General features: G+C 43.3%; 1 protein-coding gene across 1 annotated transcript; it reads left to right on the plus strand.

Moving 5' to 3' along the window:
- Positions 1-7,741: 7,741 nt before the first annotated feature.
- Positions 7,742-18,191, plus strand: LOC123990699 (protein LEG1 homolog). Its single transcript, XM_046291454.1, has 6 exons — positions 7,742-8,057; positions 15,582-15,665; positions 16,192-16,376; positions 16,533-16,654; positions 16,911-17,149; positions 17,591-18,191. Exons 1-6 carry the CDS (start codon positions 7,763-7,765, stop codon positions 17,740-17,742), a joined length of 1,077 nt encoding a protein of 358 aa, XP_046147410.1. The 5' UTR covers positions 7,742-7,762; the 3' UTR covers positions 17,743-18,191.
- The last annotated feature ends 52 nt before the right edge of the window (positions 18,192-18,243 follow it).

Raw genomic sequence — 18,243 nt, forward strand, 5'->3', positions numbered from 1 at the left:
ATGGTTGTACAGTCGTCTCAAATAAAACTATGAAGGACCTCTGCATTACTCTGGACCCTGATCTCTCTTCTGACGAAAATATCAAGAATATTTCAAGGACAGCTTTTTTCCATCTTTGTAACATTGCAGAAATCAGAAACTTGTTGTGCAAAAATGATGCAGAAAATGATTAGATTAGACTACTGGATTAAGCACAAAATACACTTCAGTTAGTGCTAAACATGGCTGCTGGAATCCTGACTAGAACAAAAACAATGATCATATTACTCCAGTGCTAGCCTCTCTACATTGGCTTCCTGTTAAGGCTAGGGCTGATTAAGGATTTACTGAGTGACACAGACTCGGTCTCGACCTTTAAGTCTTTATTGAAGATTAATCTCTTCAGTAGGTCCTATGATTGATTGTAATCTGGTCCAGGGGTGCGAAGGTGAATGGCAAAGGCACTAGAGCGACGAACTGCCCTTGTTGTCTCTGCCTGGCCGGCTCCCCTCTCTCCACTGGGATTCTCTGCCTCTGTACCTATTACTATCACTGGTTTACTAGTGCTCTTTCATGCCGTCAATAGGAGAGGTGCCTCACTTGAGTGGGTTGAGTCGACATGATCTTCCTGTCCGGTTTTGCGCTCCCCTCAGGCTCGTGCTGTGGAGGAGATCTTTGTGGGCTAGTCTCTGCCTTGTCTCAGGGTAGTAAGTTGGTGGTCTGTTGATATCCCTCTAGTGGTGTGGGGGCTGTGCTTTGGTAAAGTGGCTGGGGTAATCCTGCCTGGTTGGCCCTGTACGGGGGTATCGTCGAACAGGGCCACAGGGTCCCCCGACCAACCCGTCTCAGATTCCAGTGTCTGTGCTGCAATAGTCTATGTGCAGAGGGGCTAGGGTCAGTGTGTTATATCTTGTTTATTTCTCCTGTTTTATCTGGTGTCCTGTACAAATTTAAGCATGCTCCCTCTAATTCTCTCTCTCTTCATCTCCCTCTCCCGGAGGACCTAGGGTCATGCCTCGGGACTACCTGACCTGATGACCCCTGGCTGTCCCCAGTCCACCTGGTTGTGCTGCTGCTCCAGTTTCAACTGTTCTGCCTGTGGCTAGGGAACCCTGACCTGTTCACTGGATGTGTTGCCTTGTCCCGGACCTGCTGTTTTCGACTCTCTACTGCACCTGCTGTCTCGACCTCTGAATGATCGGCTATGAAAAGGCTAAGCAACTGACATTTACTCCTGAGGTACTGACCTGTTGCACCCTCTACAACCACTGTGATTATTATTTGACCCTGCTGGTTATATATGAACATTTGAAAATCTTGAAGAACATTCTGGGATTAAATGGCCATGTACTCTTATAATCTCCACCCGTGTAACGCCCCGCTTGTCGTGGGTGTGGAGTCAGACCCAGGAAACAGAGAGTGCGATGCTGTGCTCTTTAATGCACCAAAACGCAACACAGTGTGCTCACAACCAAAAATACACGACCAGGAACAAACACGTTGCTCTACTACCAAACAGAAGGTCACAATAATTAATCCCGCAAAAAGAACCAGGCTAATAAAGCCTCCCTAATTATACCCAACACAAAAGAGATGTACTCAATAAACACATAAGGAGGGGGAGGAAAGAATCACTGGCAGCTGGTAGGCCGGCGACGACGACCGCCGAGCGCCACCCGAACGTGAAGGGGAGCCACCCTGGGGGTATGATATTTTGACCCTACTGATAAGAATCTTAAGGGGTGTCAATAATTTGGACCCCTACATTAAAATTTTTTTTTTTAAAGTATTACTTGTTAAACTAAACATCTTTCTCTGAGCAATTGTAGTAGTATAAAATAAAACAATTTCCCATTTTCTTTGGAGCGTACAATATACTGTAGCTCAGTATTTTAATTATTTATTTTATACAGTAATTTCTGCTCATCTTTATCAAGGGTGTCAATCATTTCGAATCCCACTGTATTTACTTGACACCCCTGTTTCAGACCCCACAAAATGATTGACACCCCTGTTTTCAATACCTTTCAATATCTCACCTTGCCGAGGATAACATCCCAAACCTTTTTCTACAATGTTTTATGAGATTAGTGAATGTGTTGGGAGGGATCTTAGACAATTCCTTAACACAGAATATTTCCATATCCTTGATATCCTTTGTCTGTGCTTATGGACTGCCCTCTTCAATTCAAGTCTGGCGTCTGAGATGGCCATGTCAATTTCAACAATTTCTTTGTGGATTTTAGTACTTATAGTTATTGTCTTGCTGGAAGATCCACTTGCGACCAAGTGTAAATCTCCTGGCAGAGGCAACCAGGTTTTTGGCTAAAATGTCTTGGTACTTAATAAAGTTCATGATTCCGTTGACCATAACAAGGGCCTTAGGACCAGCAGAAGCAAAATAGCCCAATAACCTCAAAGATTCGCAAGTGTGGCTCCCGAGTGGTGCAGCGGTCTAAGGCTCTGCATCTCAGTGCTAGAGGCATCACTACAGACTCTGGTTTGATTCCAGGCTGTATCACAACTGGCCGTGATTGGACGGCGCACAATTGGCTCAGTGTCATTTTGGCCAGGATAGGCCATCATTATAAATAAAACATATTTTTTATCACCACCATATTTTACAGTAGGTATGAGATACTTTTCTACATATGCTTCAATTTCTCAAGGCCAAACCCACCACTTGTGTGCGTGGCCAAAGATATCTATTTTCATTTCATCTGAACATAGTACTGGTTCCAATCGAAGTGCCAATGCCGTTTTCAAACTCCAGGCGGTGCTATGGTCAGACGACATGTTAATTTTAAAAAATCCACACAGTTGAGTGTTACTTTAATAAAATGTATTAAAATGTCATTTATTGTTGCTTATTCATGGAAAATATTTTCGGAAATACCCAAGGGGATGTGTTTTGCCATTACAAAAGATAATAAAGTACATTTTTCAATTTAACTCATCAATATGCAGATTTTTTCAATTCAGCACATAAGTATGACTTATTTTTATGGTGTTTCTTACCCCACCTCTCAGCCATGCAGGTGGTGATATAACCACTCACCTCAGCACCATTGAGGATGATCAAACTTTGAAAAGTATCATTCCAATTTTAAAGTTTGTATGTGAAGTAATTAGTTCTTCCTTGTGTAAAGCAAGCAATTTTATCAATAATACCAGCAGAACTCTTCTGTGGAACCTACAGTAAATCACAACACTGTGTTGTTCTCTATGGGAACTGGGGAGATACTGCTCTTTTACAGACATGATAAGGTCAATGATCAGAGAGATTACGTCATATGATATGATTGCCAATTTCATTGGTCACAAGGCCATCCAATCAGTTAGTTTACTTACAAATATGGGTGATCCAAATGCACCTTGAGCCTGGACGATTTATATTTACTGATGTGGTAATAGATAACACAAAATACACAGAACATCATTGCTTATCCCTTTCGAGTTACTAGGAATTTTATCAGATAACTCAAAATCTAAAGAAGGAAACACTCATCATGGACACAAAGTTTATTTGTAGGTTATTTTTTGTGGCAAATGTTATACTGTTGGTTAGATAAATGTGTGTAATGTACCTTGTGTGTTGTTTAACTAGGAACAGTGCATTTGGAAAGTGTTCAGACCCCTTGACTTTTTCCTAATTTTATTATTTATTTTTATTCTAAAATATATATTGTTGTTAATGTCCCTTATCAATCCACACACAATAAACCATAAACTCAAAGCAAAAACTGGTTTAAGAAATGTTTGCTAATTTATAAAACAAATTAAATATTATATTTGCATAAGCATTCAGACCCTTTACTCAGTATTTTGTTGACACACCTTTGGCAGCGATTACAGCCTCGAGTCTTCTTGGGTATGATGTTACAAGATTGACACACCTGTATTTGGGGAGTTTCTCCCATTCTTCTCTGCAGATCCTCTCAAGCTCTGTCAGGTTGGATGGGGAGAATCACTGCTTAGCTATTTTCAGGTCTCTCCAGAGATGTTTGATTGGGTTCATGTCCGGGCTCTGGCTGGGCCACTCAAGGACATTCGGAGACTTGTCCCAAAGCCCCTCCTGCATTGTCTTGGCTGTGTGATTAGGGTTGTTGTCCTGCTGGAAGGTGAACCTTCGCCCCAGTCTGAGGTCCTGAGTGCTCTTGGGCAGGTTTTCATCAAGGATCTCTCTGTACTTTACTCTGTTCATCTTTCCCTCGATTCTGACTATTCTCCCAGTCCCTGTCATTGAAAAACATTCCCACAGCATGATGCTGCCAACACCATTTTTTATTTTAAAAATTATTTTACCTTTATTTAACCAGGTAGGCCAGTTGAGAACAAGTTCTCATTTACAACTGCGACCTGGCCAAGATAAAGCAAAGCAGTGCGACAAGAAACAAAAAAAACAGAGTTACACATGGGATAAACAAAAGTACAGTCAATAACACAATAGAAAAATCTATGTACAGTGTGTGCAAATGTAGTAAGGAGGTAAGGCAATAAATAGGCCATAGTAATTACAATTTATAATTTAGCAAATTAACACTGGAGTGATAGATGTGCAGAGGATGATGTGCAAGTAGAAATACTGGTGTGCAAAAGAGCAAAAAAGTTAACAATATGGGGATGAGGTAGGTAGTTGGATGGGCTATTTACAGATGGGCTGTGTACAGCTGCAGCGATCGGTAAACTGCTAGGACAGCTGATGCTTAAAGTTAGTGAGGGAGATATAAGTCTCCAACTTCAGCGATTTTTGCAATTTTTTCCAGTCATTGGCAGCAGAGAGCTGGAAGGAGAGGTGGCCAAAGGAGGTGTTGGCTTTGGGGATGACCAGTGAGATATACCTGCTGGAGCGCGTGCTATGGGTGGGTGTTGCTATGGTGACCAGTTTTCCATAGGGATGTTGTCAGTTTTCCTCTAGACGTGACACTTGGCATTCAGGCCAAAGAGTTCAATCTTGGTTCTATCAGACCAGACAATCTTGTTTCTCATGGTCTGGGAATCTTTAGGTGATTTTTGGCAAACTCCAAGGGGGCAGTCATGTGCCTTTTACTGAGGAGTGGCTTCCGTCTGGCCACTTTACTGTACCATAAAGGCCTGATTTGGTGGAGTGCTGCAGAGACAGTTGTCCTTCTGGAAGGTTCTACAGCTGTGTTTGTCAGACCATGAGACATCCTGAAAATCGGTCTTCTCACTAAAATGTATGTAGTGTGTTCGTGAGAAGGGGAGACTCTCACGAACATGATTCTTTTCTCCGTTTTGCTCTAAGACCCCCACACATTCCACGGGACACATCTGAAGGTAACCCATAGAAATGAATGGAAGTATGGAGGTAGTTTTGTGTGAACTAAAACAAGGAGTTAAATATGTGTCCAAAAAAACAAAAATATATCCTGAACTTTCTTATATCTCATAGATATAGGACAGATACTTCAAAACCGTATTCCTTATTTATTTGCTTTTGACTCTCTTTTTTGACATTTTTGATAGTGTTATTGAATTTGTTTCTATGGGCTATTGCAGTAAAGGCCAAATTCTATTCTTTATCAAATCATTTTTTAAATATAATATAAGAAAATCCAAAACCTAATATTCAAAATCAAATATCTAAATGATCCATGGTATGACCACCTTAAAACAATTTCCATGTGTCAGGTCAGTACCCCCAAATACGAGTTTGTTATTCAAAGACATGTAATGGTGTGATGCAATAGAACGTGTCAAATTAGAGACTGTTAACTTGAGGCCACTCATTATGTCAGTCCCTGTTTGCAGTTTCTCCAATGGTAAACTCTACCTCTGGCCCTCACCAGTCATGATGTTCACACCTGCCCAACCAGGGGACTCATTAACTCCTAACACAGCCAGATGTCTAACTGTCTGTTTTGACAACCAGGTGCATTAGCCACGTTTCATACAACACAGGTGAATGAACAAACATCTAGTTATGCTCTTGAAGCTGATCCTTCCCACAGGCTTTTTTAAAAGTTGTTTGGACAACTTGTGTATATTGCATCACTGAATGTGTTCTATGGTTAATCAACAATGTTATCAATCTACACTTGATTTGCCTAACATAACACAGTGTTTCCCTATTAACTAAATGTTCTAGCTCCATCTTTTAGGGTCAGGCAGCACATCATCCACAAGTAAATGTATGTATATGTTGCACATACATTTAACAGCAGCACAATTAATTCACTCTGGGAACCCCAAGCCCTCATGCAGGACAGTTTGGCTCAGTTCATCCTAGAGACAACAGTGTCTACCCTCACATTTATCTTAGCCTAGCCTACTGTTAGCTGACCTCGGAAAACATTGCAAAGTAAACATAGACAAGCATTAACAAACGGGAATCACACAGGGGAGTAAAAATCAAATCAAATCAAATTGTGTTGGACACATATACATATTTAGCAGATGTTATTGCGGGTGTAGCGAAATGCTTGTGTTCCTAGCTCCAACAGAGCAGTAGTATCTAACAATTCACAACAATACACAAAAATCTCAAAGTACATTTTTTTAAATTAAGAAATATATACTGTAAATATTAGGACGAGCAATGTCGGAGTGGCATAGACTAGAATATAGTAGAATACAGTATATACATATGTAAAACAGTATGAAAACATTATTAAAGTGACCAGTGATTCCATGTCTATATACATAGGGCAGCAGCCTAAGGTGCAGGGTTGAGTAACCGGGTGGTAGCCGGCTAGTGACAGTGAACAAGTTCGGGGCAGGGTCGACAATGGCAGGCCAGGTATAGACAATGGTAGCGTTCCCCTGCTCTGATGTTGCATGCATCAACCAATGGTTGCGTGCCATGTCATCGACTGTGTCATTGACTGACAGATTGCTATAACATATGATCAGTGGTGTAAAGTACTTAAAGATGCACTATGCAGAAATCGCTTCGTCATTTCCTGGTTGCTAGAATTTTACTCCATACATTTTCCCTGACACCCAAACATACTTGTTACATTTTGAATGCTTAGCAGGACAGGAAAATGGTCCAATTCACTCACTTATCAAGAGAACATCTCTGGTCATCCCTACTTCCGCTAATCTGGCAAATGTTTGTTTGTAAATGATGTCTGAGTGTTGGAGTATGCCCTTTGCTATCTGTAAATTTAAAAAACAAGAAAATTGTGTCCTCTTGTTTGCTTAATATAAAGAATTTAAAATGAGTAATACTTTTATTTTTGATACTTAAGTATATTTTAGCAATTACATTTACTTTTAAAACAAGAATACTTTCACTCAAGTAATATTTTACTGGGTGACTTTCACTTTTACTTGAGTCATTTTCTATTAAGGTACATTTACTTTTACGCAAGTATGAAAATGTGGTACTTTTCCCACTATTGCATATGTGGTTAGCTGATACTTAAAATACCTATCCAAGCAATGTAAGATCAGGCATGCGTCAGCAACCCCTGGGCAGAGGAACGTGCCCATGCTCTTTTAGAATAATGATGAAGCAATCACTGATGAATGAATGAAGCCTCTTACATTTCTATAGATCACGTTTGCTGATGGCTGATGTCTCTGTCCGTCTATGGACATTGATTGGTTGTTTCTCTGACTTCTGTCCTATGGCTCTTCAAAAGTACAGAGTGGACAGAAAACCGCATGATGAGAAATAGTGATTACAGTGGATTTACCCCCACTGGTACCTCTTCTCTGTCATGTGGCTTTGTAAGTCCAAAGTGCATTGCCCAGTCCAGTACAAAAGGGGGGGATCTGTTACTTATTTAGGTGTACAGTTAGTAAGGTAGCCAGCATGCAGTGCATCTGGACCCTCTCCCTGCTTCAGCTAGTTGCCCTGTGGGCCAACGCAGCAGTGGTCACTGAAAATGGCCTCCCCATCCTCTGGGACCAGGCACCCAGCCAGCTGTCAGAACTGCCTCAGGTGGACAACGTGGTCACAATCAACTCCTGGAACTACCTGCAGAGGATGAGTCTGTATAGGATACTGGTGGGATCCACAGACAAGTACATGGCCTCCATGGGAACCAATGAGACTGACAGTCTGTTCTGGGGCCTGCCTCTGCAGATGGGCTGGAAACTCACATCAGGTATGTTGGGCAATCATTAAGTAGCTTTGAAAAGCCAAATACAGTGGAGTCTGAAATGATTGACACCCTTGATAAAGATGAGTAATAATGAATGTGTAAAATAAATAATTAAAATACTGAGCTATTTTGTATGTTCAAAAAAATGGGAAATTATATAATTTATACCAATGCAATTGCTCAAAGAAAGATATGTTTAACAAGTAATACGTTCATCTCTCAAACAGGTATGTGTCAAAATTATTGACACCCTTAAGATTCTTGTAAATAAAGATCTCCATTTTTTTGTATTTGGGTAAAACATCATACCCCGAAGACATGCTTACCTCCCCTGTTATTGGTAATGGTGAGAAGTCATCATGTCATGGGGGTATGATATAACATGCTAACCTCCCCTGTTATTGGTAATGGTGAGAAGTCATCATGTCATGGGGGTATGATATACCATGCTAACCTCCCCTGTTATTGGTAATGGTGAGAAGTCATCATGTCTTGGGGGTATGATATAACATGCTAACCTCCCCTGTTATTGGTAATGGTGAGAAGTCATCATGTCTTGGGGGTATGATATAACATGCTAACCTCCCTGTTATTGGTAATGGTGAGAAGTCATCATGTCTTGGGGTCATGTATGATAACATGCTAACCTCCCTGTTATTGGTAATGGTGAGAAGTCATCATGTCATGGGGGTATGATATAACATGCTAACCTCCCCTGTTATTGGTAATGGTGAGAAGTCATCATGTCATGGGGGTATGATATACCATGCTAACCTCCCCTGTTATTGGTAATGGTGAGAAGTCATCATGTCATGGGGGTATGATATACATGCTAACCTCCCCTGTTATTGGTAATGGTGAGAAGTCATCATGTCATGGGGGTATGATATACATGCTAACCTCCCCTGTTATTGGTAATGGTGAGAAGTCATCATGTCATGGGGGTATGATATAACATGCTAACCTCCCTGTTATTGGTAATGGTGAGAAGTCATCATGTCATGGGGGTATGATATAACATGCTAACCTCCCTGTTATTGGTAATGGTGAGAAGTCATCATGTCATGGGGGTATGATATAACATGCTAACCTCCTGTTATTGGTAATGGTGAGAAGTCATCATGTCATGGGGGTATGATATAACATGCTAACCTCCCCTGTTATTGGTAATGGTGAGAAGTCATCATGTCATGGGGGTATGATATAACATGCTAACCTCCCCTGTTATTGGTAATGGTGAGAAGTCATCATGTCATGGGGGTATGATATAACATGCTAACCTCCCCTGTTATTGGTAATGGTGAGAAGTCATCATGGTGGGGTATGATATAACATGCTAACCTCCCCTGTTATTGGTAATGGTGAGAAGTCATCATGTCATGGGGTATGATATAACATGCTAACCTCCCCTGTTATTGAAGTCATCATGGTGGGAATGATCATAACATGCTAACCTCCCTGTTATTGGTCATCATGTCATGGGGGTATGATATACCATGCTAACCTCCCCTGTTATTGGTAATGGTGAGAAGTCATCATGTCTTGGGGGTATGATATAACATGCTAACCTCCCCTGTTATTGGTAATGGTGAGAAGTCATCATGTCATGGGGGTATGATATAACATGCTAACCTCCCCTGTTATTGGTAATGGTGAGAAGTCATCATGTCTTGGGGGTATGATATAACATGCTAACCTCCCCTGTTATTGGTAATGGTGAGAAGTCATCATGTCATGGGGGTATGATATAACATGCTAACCTCCCCTGTTATTGGTAATGGTGAGAAGTCAATGTCTTGGGGTATGATATCATGTCTAATGGTGGGAAGTCATGTCATGGGGGTATGATATAACATGCTAACCTCCCTGTTATTGGTAATGGTGAGAAGTCATCATGTCTTGGGGGTATGATATAACATGCTAACCTCCCTGTTATTGGTAATGGTGAGAAGTCATCATGTCTTGGGGGTATGATATAACATGCTAACCTCCCCTGTTATTGGTAATGGTGAGAAGTCATCATGTCTTGGGGGTATGATATAACATGCTAACTAACCTCCCTGTTATTGGTAATGGTGAGAAGTCATCATGTCTTGGGGGTATGATATAACATGCTAACCTCCCCTGTTATTGGTAATGGTGAGAAGTCATCATGTCTTGGGGGTATGATATACCATGCTAACCTCCCCTGTTATTGGTAATGGTGAGAAGTCATCATGTCTTGGGGGTATGATATAACATGCTAACCTCCCCTGTTATTGGTAATGGTGAGAAGTCAACATGTCTTGGGGGTATGATATAACATGCTAACCTCCCCTGTTATTGGTAATGGTGAGAAGTCATCATGTCTTGGGGGTATGATATAACATGCTAACCTCCCCTGTTATTGGTAATGGTGAGAAGTCATCATGTCATGGGGGTATGATATAACTGTCATGTTTGTCATTTATTATCATGTCTTGTCCCTGTGCTCCCCATTCTATTCGTTTCCCTCTGCTGGTCTTATTAGGTCCTTTCCCTCTTTCTATCCCTCTCTCTCCCCCTCCCTCTCTCACTCTCTCGCTCTCTCTTCTCTCTATCGTTCCGTTCCTGCTCCCAGCTGTTCCTATTCCCCTAATCATCATTTAGTCTTCCCACACCTGTTCCCGATCCTTTCCCCTGATTGGAGTCCCTATTTATTCCTTTGTGTTCCGTTCCTGTCCCGTCGGTTCCTTGTTTAGTATTCACCATGCTGTGATTGCGTTTCGCCCTGTCCTGTCGTGTTTTTGCTGTGATTGTGTATCGCCCTGTCCTGTCGTGTTTTTTGCCTTCATCAGATGCTGCGTGTGAGCAGGTGTCTCTGTCAACTACGGCCTGCGAGACCTGCAGTCTGTGGCCGCTTCTCCAGTTATTTCCCCTCTACAGACTAGAGGATTTCTGTTATTCCCTGTTTGGACTTAAATAAACTCTGTTTCTGTTAAGTCGCTTTTGGGTCCTCTTTCACCTGCATGACAGAAGGAACCGACCAAGGAATGGACCCAGCGACTTCAGACGCTCGTTACACTGCCGTCGAGATCCAAGGAGCCATGCTCGGCAGACACGAGCAGGAATTGTCTGCTGCTCGCCATGCCGTGGAGAACCTGGCCGCTCAGGTTTCCGACCTCTCTGGACAGTTCCAGAGTCTGCGTCTCGTGCCACCTGTTACTTCCTGGCCTGCCGAGCCTCCAGAACCTAGGGTTAATAACCCACCTTGCTACTCCGGGCAGCCCACTGAGTGCCGCTCCTTTCTCACGCAGTGTGAGATTGTGTTCTCTCTCCAACCCAACACATACTCTAGAGAGAGACGGGTTGCTTACGTCATTTCACTCCTTACTGGCCGGGCTCGAGAATGGGGCACAGCTATCTGGGAGGCAAGGGCTGATTGCTCTAACAAGTTCCAGAACTTTAAAGAGGAGATGATTCGGGTTTTTGACCGTTCAGTTTTTGGTGGGAGGCTTCTAGGGCCCTGGCTTCCTTATGCCAAGGTGAACGGTCCATAACGGATTATTCTATTGAGTTTCGCACTCTTGCTGCCTCTAGTGAGTGGAACGAGCCGGCGCTTGCTCGTTTTCTGGAGGGACTCCACGCAGTGGTTAAGGATGAGATTCTCTCGGGAGGTTCCTTCAGATGTGGACTCTTTGATTGCTCTCGCCATCCGCATAGAACGACGGGTAGATCTTCGTCACCGGGCTCGTGGAAGAGAGCTCGCATCAACGGTGTTTCCTGCTCCGCTAACCATCTCCCTCCTCTGGCTTTGAGACTGAGCCCATGCAGCTGGGAGGGATTGGACTAAGGAGAGGGAACGGAGGAACCGCCTGTGCCTCTATTCGGAGTTGCTGGACATTTTGTTAATTCATGTCCAGTAAGAGGCCAGAGCCCATCAGTAAGCGGAGGGCTACTGGTGAGCGCTACTACTCAGGTCTCTTCATCTAGATCTTGTACTACTATGTCGGTCCATCTACGCTGGACCGGTTGGTACATGCAGTGCCTTGATTGACTCTGGGGCTGAGGGTTGTTTCATGGACGAAGCATGGGTTGAAACATAACATTCCTTTCAGACCGTTAGACAAGCCTACGCCCATGTTTGCCTTAGATGGTAGTCATCTTCCCAGTATCAAATTTGAGACACTACCTTTAACTCTCACAGTATCTGTAACCACAGTGAGACTATTTCTATTTTGATTTTCCGTTCACCGTTTACACCTGTTGTTTTGGGTCATCCCTGGCTAGTATGTCATAATCCTTCTATTAATTGGTCTAGTAATTCTATCCTATCCTGGAACGTTTCTTGTCATGTGAAGTGTTTAATGTCTGCCATCCCTCCCGTTTCTTCTGTCCCTACTTCTCAGGAGGAACCTGGATTTGACAGGATGCCGGAGGAATATCATGAGCACGGTCTTCAGTCCCGAGCCAACTCCCTTCCTCCTCACCGGTCGTATGATTGTAGTATGATCTCCTTCCGGGGACCACTCCTCCTCGAGGTAGACTATACTCTCTGTCGGCTCCCGAACGTAAGGCTCTCGAGGATTATTTGTCTGTGTCTCTTGACGCCGGTACCATAGTGCCTTCTTCCTCTCCGGCCGGGGCGGGGTTCTTTTTGTTAAGAAGAAGGACGGTACTCTGCGCCCCTGCGTGGATTATCGAGGGCTGAATGACATAACGGTTAAGAATCGTTATCCGCTTCCCCTTATGTCATCAGCCTTCGAGATTCTGCAGGGAGCCAGGTGCTTTACTAAGTTGGACCTTCGTAACGCTTACCATCTCGTGCGCATATGGAAAACACACTCCGTTAGGGCATTTTAGTACCGGGTTCTGCCGTTCGGTCGCCAATTTTTTCAGGCATTAGTTAATGATGTTGAGACATGCTGAACATCTTTGTTTTTGTCTATCTTGACGATATCCTGATTTTTTCTCCGTCACTCGAGATTCATGTTCAGCATACAGCGCCTTTTAGAGAATTGTCTCTACGTAAAGGCTGAGAAGTGCTCTTTTCATGTCTCCTCCGTTACTTTTCTCGGTTCCGTTATTTCCGCTGAAGGCATTCAGATGGATTCCGCTAAGGTCAAGCTGTCAGTGATTGGCCCGTTATAGGTCACGTGTCATGCAGCGCTTTTTAACTAATTTCTATCGGCCATTGTTAGTTGCTGCCCCTCTCACAGCTCTTACTTCTGTCAAGACGTGTTTTAAGTGGTCCGGTTCCGCCCAGGGAGCTTTTGTGAGAACGTCACTAGACAATTCATTGTCGAGGTTGACGCTTCAGGGTAGGCGTGGGAGCCATTCTATCCCAGCGCTTCCAGTCTAATAAGGTTCATCCTTGCGCTTAATCGCCTGTCGCCATCTGAGCGCAACTATGATGTGGGTAACCGTGAACTGCTCGCCATCCGCTTAGCCCTAGGCGAATGGCGACAGTGGTTGACCGTTCCTTTTGTCGTTTGGACAGACCATAAGAACCTTGAGTACATCCGTTCTGCCAAACGACTTAATGTCGTTGGGCGTTGTTTTTCGCTCGTTTCGAGTTTGTGATTTACCGTCCGGGTAGCAAGAACACCAAGCCTGATGCCTTATCCCGTCTGTTTAGTTCTTCTGTGGCTTCTACTGATCCCGAGGGATTCTTCCTTATGGGCGTGTTGTGGTTAACAGTCTGGGGAATTGAAAGACAGGTTAAGCAAGCACTCACGCACACTGCGTCGCCGCCGCGCTTGTCCTAGTAACCTCCTTTTCGTTCCTGTTTCCACTCGTCTGGCTGTTCTTCAGTGGGCTCACTCTGCCAAGTTAGCTGGTCATCCCGGTGTTGGAGGCACATTCGCCAGCGCTTTTGGTGGCCGACTCAGGAGCGTGACACGCGCCGTTTCGTGGCTGCTTGTTCGGACTGCGCGCAGACTAAGTCGGGTAACTCTCCTCCTGCCGGTCGTCTCAGACCGCTCCCCATTCCTTCTCGACCATGGTCTCACATCGCCTTAGACTTCACACCGGTCTGCCTTTGCCTGCGGGAAGACTGTCGCCAATAAACGCAGGATTAAGAGTCCAAGGTATTGTTGGCCAGAGAGTGTGGCTTTCCACTCGCAACCTTCCTCTTACGACAGCTTCAGTTGACTCCGCGGTTCATTGGTCCGTTCCGTGTCTCCCAGGTTCAGTCCCTGTCGCTGTGCGTGAGACAGTCCATCCTGTCTTCCATGTCTCCTGTGTTAAGCCCTTTCTTCGCACCCCCGTTCGTCTTCCCTCCCCCCTCCCGATCGAGAGCGCACCTATTTACAACATAAGATCATGGACATGCGTTCTCGGGGACGGGGTCACCAATACCTTGTGGATTGGGAGGGTTACGGTCCTGAGAGGAGTTGGGTTCCGTCTCGGGACGTGCTGGACCGTTCACTCATCGATGATTTCCTCCGTTGCCGCCAGGATTCCTCCTGGGTGAGTGGGGGGTACTGTCATGTTTGTCATTTATTATCATGTCTTGTCCCTGTGCTCCCCATTCTATTCGTTTCCCTCTGCTGGTCTTATTAGGTCCTTTCCCTCTTTCTATCCCTCTCTCCCCCTCCCTCTCTCACTCTCTCGCTCTCTCTTCTCTTCGTAATTCCTGCTCCCAGCTGTTCCTATTCCCCTAATCATCATTTAGTCTTCCCACACCTGTTCCCGATCCTTTCCCCTGATTGGAGTCCCTATTTATTCCTTTGTGTTCCGTTCCTGTCCCGTCGGTTCCTTGTTTAGTATTCACCATGCTGTGATTGCGTTTCGCCCTGTCCATCGTGTTTTTGCTGTGATTGTGTATCGCCCTGTCCTGTCGTGTTTTTTGCCTTCATCAGATGCTGCGTGTGAGCAGGTGTCTCTGTCAACTACGGTGACCCGAAGTCGACCTGCAGTCTGTGGCCGCTTCTCCAGTTATTTCCCCTCTACAGACTAGAGGATTTCTGTTATTCCCTGTTTGGACTTAAATAAACTCTGTTTCTGTTAAGTCGCTTTTGGGTCCTCTTTCACCTGCATGACAATAACATGCTAACCTCCCCTGTTATTGGTAATGGTGAGAAGTCAACATGTCTTGGGGGTATGATATAACATGCTAACCTCCCGTGTTATTGGTAATGGTGAGAAGTCAACATGTCTTGGGGGTATGATCTTTGTGCCTCTGTAAATTTCTCACTCATCATTATTCACTATTCATTCAGGATTATGCATCGTCATGGTAGCGTCCACATGTAGAAGTGCTCAGAAACATATTATATTCTTATTTTGGAGTCACTTTTATTATAAATGACACAATACATTATTTACCATTCATTTCTCAGCATTTTAATTATTGATTTTATACAGTCAATATTGCTCATCTTTATCAAGGGTGCCACTGTACATACACATTGTCATGTAAACACTATATGCACTTTGTTTTTTGGTGGTACAGTACACCAATCATGTTGCTTTGTTCTGGGGCAGGAGTGAATACGTTTCTCAAAGGTTTTCATGTGGAAATGAAAAGCCAAAGTGATGTGACCAGATGCGCTTCTGTTCCTATAGGACGGTTGGTTGACCCTACTGGCGCTACAACATGTGGAAAGGAAGGAGATCCCATGTGCATTTCTGCTACAAGCTGGTGGGCCTGTAAGTACAGTAGTGTAACACATATTCAACCACGCAGGCCATGTGTGTGGCCCTACATGTGCAGTTAAAGGTCCAATGCAGTCCTTTTTTATATCAATATCAAATCATTTCTGGGGAACAATTAAGTACCTTACTGTAATATTTTTCCATTAAAATCTTCAAAAATATACAAAAATAGCTTTTTAGCAAAAGCATTTGCTAGGACTGTCTAGCAGAGGTCTGAGTAAAACTGAAAACTAGCTGTTATTGGCAGAGATGTCTGGAACTCTTTTTGCTATAATGTAGGTCTATTAACTAATTTACCGCATGGTGATGTTACCATGGAAAGCTGACACTCCCGCACATGCAAACCTGCTGATTAGAAGGTCCTGTGTAGATTGTACTTTCAACGGGCAACTATCAGGAAATAACATTTTATCAGCTGTTGTACAATATAATACAAAAAAAATGGATTCTGACTGCACTAGAACTTTAACATTTACAGCTTGTCAATAAAATACCGTTAGTAACCTCTCTGTCTGTTCAGGTGTGAACTACTACCTTTCAGTGATCCCGTTCCTGGCTGCTGTGCAGAAAGACGTGATTGGAGATGGTCTCATTCAGGTCCAGGTACAGGCACCAGCTGAGGCAGCAGAGGACTACTGCACCTCCTACACAGAGTGCTCTACTAAGTATCCAGACCTTATGGCCAAGTGGGAAGAATTCTTCCAGGTATTTAATGAACATCTACTTTTCCATTTTCCCTATAGGAGGCATAATCTGTATGTTCCTTTAGTTGTGTAAGTTACTATTCATAAGTGACTCATTGGTGATTGCATAGAATGAATTGTTGGTCTTGGTTTTTAATATGCTACCATTCCATTCTAGACTCTGAAAGACGTGAGTGCATCTGAGATTTCTGACTTTGAGAAAAGGGACCAGATTCTGGGTGTCTATTGGGCAGGTCAACAGCTCTCTTTGAATACTGCCTCAACCAGCTGCAGGGCAAAGTGAGTATGAACATATAGTATCATTCTGCAGGTCATCACCAGTTGTCAATGCGCTGTTTGTCTTCCTTCATTGTTGGAACTCTGACAACAAATTTTTTGTTTCATTTAAACATATGACTCTCAGTTCAAACTGTATGCTCTGTCCTCCAATCAGCTTTTGCCTCAATCTAACAAAATAACAACATTATTGGACGCAATCACTGAGTCACAATTGAGTCCTTACTGTACGTCCAAATCAAACCTTTGAACTTTATAGGATGAGCTACTATTCCAGCCCAGAGGTTTCATTCGCCAAAAACTGGATGAACTCTGCAGACTACGTAGCAGCAACACACTTCCAGTCCAACCTGAATAACTCTGTGCTGTTCATGAGCCCTCTGCCCAGCAGGGTGCTTCAGGAGGGGGATAGCGCCCCTAACATAGCTGACCTCAGCAAGGAGGAGAACCACACCCTCTATATCTTTGGCTGGATGACCAGAATGAACAGGATTCTGAGTGAGTACTTTTAGTCTCTCAAGACAAATATTCAGAAAATATAATGATATGTTTTGCTTGTATGATAAGTAGAGTGAAATATACATTTCAGAGTCAGAAGACAGATGCCAGTCTGTAACAATGTAGTCCAGGGCTCTCCAACCTTGTTCCTGGAGAGCTACTATCCTGTAGGTTTTCACTCCAACCCTATCTAGCACACTTCATTCTAATAATTACCTGGTTGATAAGCTGAAACAGGTTATTTACAAATGGGGTTAGAGCGAAAACCAACCTACAGGAGGATAGCTTTCCAGGAACAGGATTGGAGATCCCTGATGTAGTCTGCAGTCTCCCTCTAGTGGTGAAATGTATGAAGTGCATTGAGAGATCTACAGTAACACATCACTTGCATCAGGTTAAACCACATCCTTACACATTTTCCTGTTGTTTTCCTTATGACAGTGGGTTCCCTAGTGAGGATTTGGCGCTCGGCCATGTGCTCTGACAAGGCTCGGGAGAAGGGCCGGGAGCTCCTACAGGATCTGGTCCATGACCCTAAGTTTGCTGCTTCCACCTTCTTCTCCATTCTCAAAGAGATGACACGCAGCTGCTGAGGATTCAGAAAATCAGTCCGACACTCCAACTAGCTCAGTTTCAACCTGTCCCAAAGTTAACATCAGATGCCATTCATAATGATTAATTGTTCGATGTTTCTGAATTACATTTCACACAGTAGTATTTACACATCCTGAGTTTTTGTAATGATTAATTGTTCGATGTTTGTGAATTACATTTCACACAGTAGTATTTACACATCCTGAGTTTTTGTAATGATTAATTGTTCGATGTTTGTGAATTACATTTCACACAGTAGTATTTACACATCCTGAGTTTTTGTAATGATTAATTTTCCACAGTAGGCAAATGTCCTTGTTGATTAACGTACAAACAATTTATTTCTTGTATCATGAATATAATAATACATTTCAATGGAAGAGTGGCTCAGTATAAAGAGCATAACATTTTGCTTGAAATATGAACATTACACTGCCTTCAGAAAGTATTCACACCACTTGACTTTTTCCACATTTTGTTGTGTTACAGACGGAATTTAA

This window comes from Oncorhynchus gorbuscha, linkage group LG12 (genome assembly GCF_021184085.1).
Source record: "Oncorhynchus gorbuscha isolate QuinsamMale2020 ecotype Even-year linkage group LG12, OgorEven_v1.0, whole genome shotgun sequence".
In the NCBI taxonomy this organism is placed as follows: domain Eukaryota; kingdom Metazoa; phylum Chordata; class Actinopteri; order Salmoniformes; family Salmonidae; genus Oncorhynchus; species Oncorhynchus gorbuscha.